The 6,000-nt window shown below is 40.8% G+C and overlaps 1 protein-coding gene across 1 annotated transcript in view; it reads left to right on the top strand.

Annotated features, from left to right (window-relative positions):
* opcml (opioid binding protein/cell adhesion molecule-like) overlaps window positions 1-4,226 on the top strand; it is a gene marked incomplete at both ends in the record, with an annotated part of 498,196 nt that extends 493,970 nt beyond the window's left edge. The window contains 2 exons of the mRNA XM_083639111.1: window positions 487-638; window positions 4,123-4,226. Of these exons, the coding sequence (XP_083495237.1) occupies window positions 487-638; window positions 4,123-4,226 (256 nt within the window). The remainder of the gene's footprint in view (window positions 1-486; window positions 639-4,122) is intronic.
* Window positions 4,227-6,000: the final 1,774 nt, after the last annotated feature.

Genomic DNA, 6,000 nt, shown 5'->3' on the forward strand with positions numbered 1-6,000 from the left:
AAATCGTTTAGCACAGGCGGGGGACCAGACCATAGTGACTGAGAACAGGTCTGAGAGCAGGTCACGTGGGGGATGGGTTTACCCAGGCTAGTTTAATGCCATGTAACCTAACTAACGTTAGCTGTTATCATTAGCCACAGTACCAAATTACCCACAATACCTTGCATTGCCCCAGCAGCCAGGAAGGGGGCTCGCACTACATTTAATGCATACAATAAAGCTGATAATACACAATTTGATTCTTTAAACGTCTGACCTTTTCAAAACTACATCACAAACGGACAGCCCTACGTAGTTCAATATATCAAGGATTTCAAGGACCTGTGGGAACCCTGTATGTATTTCTAAACTGCGTTCAGACATAAATTCTAAACACAAAAGGTTTGATGATGAGGCCTGCCAGACACTTGAGCACTCAGACGCTTCAGAAAAGCACAGTCACAAGCAACAACCTTGGCTTGAACAGTGCTGCTCTCTTCTTCACAGGCTCTCCAATGGACTGAATGGGGTTAAGATAGAGAATCAAGGTAAACAGTCCATGCTTGTCTTTTTCAATGTCTCGGAAGAAGACTATGGAAACTACACGTGTGTGGCCGTGAACACCATGGGAATCACCAACGCCAGCATAATCCTTTACGGTAAGAATTTAAATGATTTCAAGGTCAGAAGGAAACAAAAATGACTTCTTCACTTTGTTACCTAATTCAAAAATTTTAATGTACACCCAATTAACAATAAACACAAAAAATCTGGAATTGTTTTATTAGTAGAATAGTAGTAGTAGTAGTACTAGTGCAGTGCCCGTTCCCCCCTTCACCACCCCGTGGGCACCCCCCCCCCCCCCCACACACACACACACAGCACTCCGTAAGCCGTCTCGAAATAAATGTTGCTGCCCCAAATTTAAAATCTTTGTTTTTCTACATTATTAGTTAAAATCATTCAAAGTTACCTTTAACATAAATAAAACATACTAATGATTAGATGTTCAATCATCAACCTTTTTATTGAAATTCACCTGAAAGGGAAAATTTAAATGTTTCTATCTATCTAGTCTCGGTTGCCAGACTTAGGGAGAGAGTCTGGCAAGTAAGACTATCTATCTATCTATCTATCTATCTATCTATCTATCTATCTATCTATCTATCTATCTATCTATCTATCTATCTATCTATCTATCTATCTGTAGATCTGGTGGAGGATCAGACTGCATTAAGGAAGTTTAACATTACTTGTGTTAAATTAACTTAACGTTAGTCAATAACCGTTGCGCTGCGCGCAGCTGTTTATTTTCTGCAGAGTGATCAAAACTCTCGTGCACCCTACCATAAATCATAATTAATGTTATAGTCTCGCAATATCCAGTGGCATTAGAGAGGGGTTGAGCGAGGGGGAAAAAAACTGTCAAGATCTTTGTTGTGGTGGTCAAAAGGACGCAAGGCTACTCTGTCTGTGGATATCCCTGCTTACAGCCATTCCTTCTTTTTCTGTTTGGTTTAACGTCGGCGGCAGCTATTCATTGTACAGCGCAGAGAAGAGTGATCTGCCCTGGTCGTTCCACCCACCTTCAGAGAGCTGTGGCTTTAGGGAGTGCTCATTTCGTTGTTGAGGCGGGTGGGGCAGAATGGAACACAACTGTATTAATATTGAATGTGTTTCGTGTCCAAATTGCACAAAAACAGTGCTCTGCACTCAGTCCACCCCCCATAAGCGCACTCCCCAAGTTTCAAGTCGATGAGACAAACTGTTCTCGAGATATGTGAAGTCAAGTCAAGTCAAGTGTATTTGTATAGCACATGTGTAAACATAAAAGTATTTAGTCTATTTTTAAAAGTAAGTAAAGTTGGGGCAGATCTGAGGTCTTCAGGCAGTTTGTTCCAGCTAGCAGAAGCATAGTGGGTGAATGCGGCCTTCCCATGATTTGATTTGATCCTAGGGACAGTTAGTAAGCCAGACCCTGCTGACCTGAGAGGTCTAGACGGTTCGTAGCGTGGGAGCAATTCAGCTATGTATTTTGGGCCTGGGCCGTTAAGTGATCTATAGACTAGTAACAGTATTTTAAAATCTATTCTATGACACACTGGCAACCAGTGTAAGGACCTAAGAACTGGAGTGATATGATCAGCTTTCTTAGTCCTTGTTAGAACTCTAGCAGCAGCATTCTGAATGAGCTGGAGTTGCCTAAGTTATTTTTTGGAGAGACCAGAGAAAAGGCTATTGCAGTAGTCTAGCCTACTGTAGATGAAGGCGTGAATTAGTTTTTCTAGATCCTGTATGTAGCCCCTAATTCTGGCTATATTTTTAAGATGATAAAAAACTGATTTTCTGATAGACTTAATGTGGGAGTTAAAGTTGAGATCAGAATCAATAATAACGCCAAGATTTTTAACTTGATCCTTTGGATTCAGGGATAGAGACTCAAGGCGTGCACTGATTTTAAGCCTTTGTTCTTTGGGACCGAAGACGATCACCTCTGTTTTGTCTTTGTTTAGCTGGAGGAAATTCTGGCACATCCAGTTATTTATTTGGTCAATGCACTGGCACAGTGAGTCTATGGGAGCATAGTCGGCTGAGGAAAGAGTTATATACAGCTGAGTGTCGTCTGCGTAGTTATGATAAGCTATTTTGTTTTTTTTGCATAATTAGGGCCTAGAAGGAGCATATAAAGGCTGAATAGAACGGGCCCCATAATGGATCCTTGAGGCACCCCACATGTCGTAGTAGTTAGGTCAGATGAGTAATTGCCAATGGAAACGAAGTACTTCCTGTCTTGGAGATAGGACCTGAACCACTGGAGGACCGTACCCGGTCAGGACAGAGGGACAGAGAGAGAGATAGACTTTGCTGCAATTATAGTGTAGATTAGTATTAGTATTATTATATTTTTAATCAAAATCCCATTAGCCTACTTTGAGCCTTACACCCGAGACAAAATCTTTATAAATTCCATTTACAAATGAACATGTACCAGTGACCGAGCCTACGAAAGGTTAGAGATGGCCAACCCCTGGCATAAAGAGTACAACGATGAGTTACAGTTTGTGACAAATTTCAGGTCACTTTCACATATAAGCTGGTGGACTCGGTGCGATTCGGGGGCGTGAAGTTGCAACATTGTTTCACTTTTCATTTGGTCAGGTTTGCTTTCACACGTGCAATTTGGCAAGCGCACCAAACTTTCTGAACAATGTCACATGGTCGAAACAGTCACTCGTCTATTGGACAGAATATAGAGGGGAAATCTCTCCTCTTCTGCCGCCTTGCCTGCTGAGGGCTGACCGAACAACACAAGTGAATCCGCTAAACACAACCCATTAGAGAAACACGATCTTGGGATTTCTGGTTTTTCTTTGGTGTTACTATCAAATAAATATTTGATAAGAATGCGCCCAATATGAGCAGCAGGTGACGAGTCAGTGAGCTGTTGGGTTCAACATCATTCTGCAGATGAGACGAGATGAGCAAGGCAGCACGGTGCGCACCGTAGTGTTTTGCTTCCTTCTACCGCCATCTACTCATGATGCACTGCCTTTCCTATATTTGCTTTTGTGTTTGGTTCGGTTTGCTTTCACATCACAAACGAACCGCGCTAGAGTTCACTTGCAAACGAACCGAGACCCACGTTTTCAAGGGGACCAGAGTCCGCTTGTTTGTTCTGCAACAGAGTTTGTTTGCGCTTTCACACCACCCCAAACGAAGCACACTATCCGAGGAAACGAACTCTGGCGCGGTTAAAGCGAACCAAACAGCTTATATGTGAAAGCGACCTCAGTGCGCTGTGATAAGCAGTATTTAAAATGTGCAAGCAATGTGCAGAGGCATTCATATACAACAGATCGCCGTAATCAAGAACCAGTAAAAAGGTAGCAGAGATCATACTTTTTCTGGCCTCAAAGGAGAGGTGACACCTAAAATGAAGTGCTAACGTAACTCAGATTTTTAACATGATGTTTGGGAATCCCACCATTAACTAAATGCGATAGAGACTTAATTCCCAGCTAAACAGTTCAATTCAAATTTGGAGGGTGAGGTTACAGTTTAAGCTGTTGCATTGATCTGAGCCATAAAACATGCTAACCGTGATGATGCAATGACTCTGTTGTTGTTCATTTTGCCCTGCAGGTCCAGGCGCCATGCACGATGTCAACCGGGGTGCAGCTGTATTGCCCCATTGTTCCATATGCCTCCTGCTGACTGTAACCCTATTGCACCTGCTCAAGTTCTGATGCGGAACACGTCCACCTTCAAGCATCTCTTAGCGTTGAACGGCAACAAAAAGACTATTAGTCCTGTAAGAAGAATGGAAAATCCAAGAATGCTAATGGTTCACACTTCTTATTTCTTTCTTTCTGGCTTTGCGTCGGGGTCAGCACTCCGCCAGCCCGCCAAGAGATGAGAGCTGTCAGTGTGGGAAGGGGAAACATTTGAATCATGCACTAATTGATGATGGTAGAACTACCTAGTTTGTGTCTCCCCAACCTTTTTGTATGTGAAAAGGGAAAAACAAAAAGTTAATGTAATTGTTGATAGTTGACTGTTTATTGCCCAATATTGAAGTGTACATGCAGATTACTATTGTGTCACGTCCTGTTCGATCTCTGTACAATACCATGAGCTTTTTTTAAGTAAATGACAAAAAAGGAAAAAATGCAATGTGATTGTTGAATTTTACTGTATTTTTACAGTTGTATGCAACAGAATAACAGATCATTCATTATACACAATGCAGAGTTCTGAATAATAAACAGTACACCGTGATTTCTCAGGCAAAGTCCTACAGCATAGTGCATCCAAATTTTTTATTTCCATCATTGTACGTGTAGAAAATGTACAAATGTGAACAGAGAATTCCGACACTGTTGTTTTAAAAATTTGTATACTTTACTTAAATGGCAAGATTTGTAACACCAAGATGACATAGCAGCTTCATAGCATATTCAAAACTAGTGATGTAACCCTGAAATCAGATTGTCAGATTTCTTTAAGTATTCATGTAACATGTCATTTCTGACAAAGGTGTTTGAACAGTGTGACAGTTTATTTCACAGAGATGTCACATGAAGTTAACTGTCACATTAACAGTATTGTTATAACAGTATTGTTATCTACCTGTAGCTATGATGAAATCATTAAAAGGTCTGGCTAGTGGGTGGTCTAATTAGCAGTTTGGCTCTGTTCCTATTCCCATGACACAGGTTCCCATTAGTTACTGATGCTAATTTGAGAATGTCTCCTAAAACCTAATTTACCACAAGCTCCTGGTGTTATCCGCTTTTAGAGTCAAAATAATTTGCAATCAGTGTTTTTTTGTTTAGTTACACTGTAGGTTGTTCAGTCTGTCACGCCCCCCCCCTCCCCCATAATAATCATCATCATCATCATCATCATCATCATCAACATAACAATAATAACAATAACAATAACAATAACAATAACAATAATAATTATAATAATAATAATAATAATAATAATAAAGGCAGCAGACTATAATTTATATTCCATGGCTCGGCAAATCAGGTTTTTGTGTTTGGTTCCACAGAGCCATAGCCTATAGGTCAGAGTGCATCATGAATTAGCTGTTTATTTTCTGCTGCTCCTCAGTGAGAGGATTCTTTGTTTTCATATCTGCCCGCCTCCACAAAGAATTCAATATTCCCAGGACATCTGTCCACACCCGGCCACCCTGGTTATTAGCTTTGCTCATTTCAGTTTTGGTATGTAGCTAGCAAACATTAGTTTGCTAGTGACCTCTCAGAACTTCATAATGGATGCAGCTATAGCTAGCTCACTAACTTATTTAATGTGGAGCTTAGCTTTAGAATGCTATAGGTTCACAGTTACACGTTATGTTAGTCAACCAGAAACATGAGTTTTTTTTAAACAGAATACCTGTTACCGGTAGTTATTTATATGACCACTGAGGTAAAAGTGGATTACCGTGAGCTTGGTTTAAAGCTGCCTTGAATCAAGTACTGTGGAAATGGGAAGACATGACATTTT

The sequence above is a fragment of the Poromitra crassiceps genome (genome assembly GCF_964638095.1).
Source record: "Poromitra crassiceps genome assembly, chromosome: 1".
Taxonomy (NCBI): Eukaryota; Metazoa; Chordata; class Actinopteri; order Beryciformes; family Melamphaidae; genus Poromitra; species Poromitra crassiceps.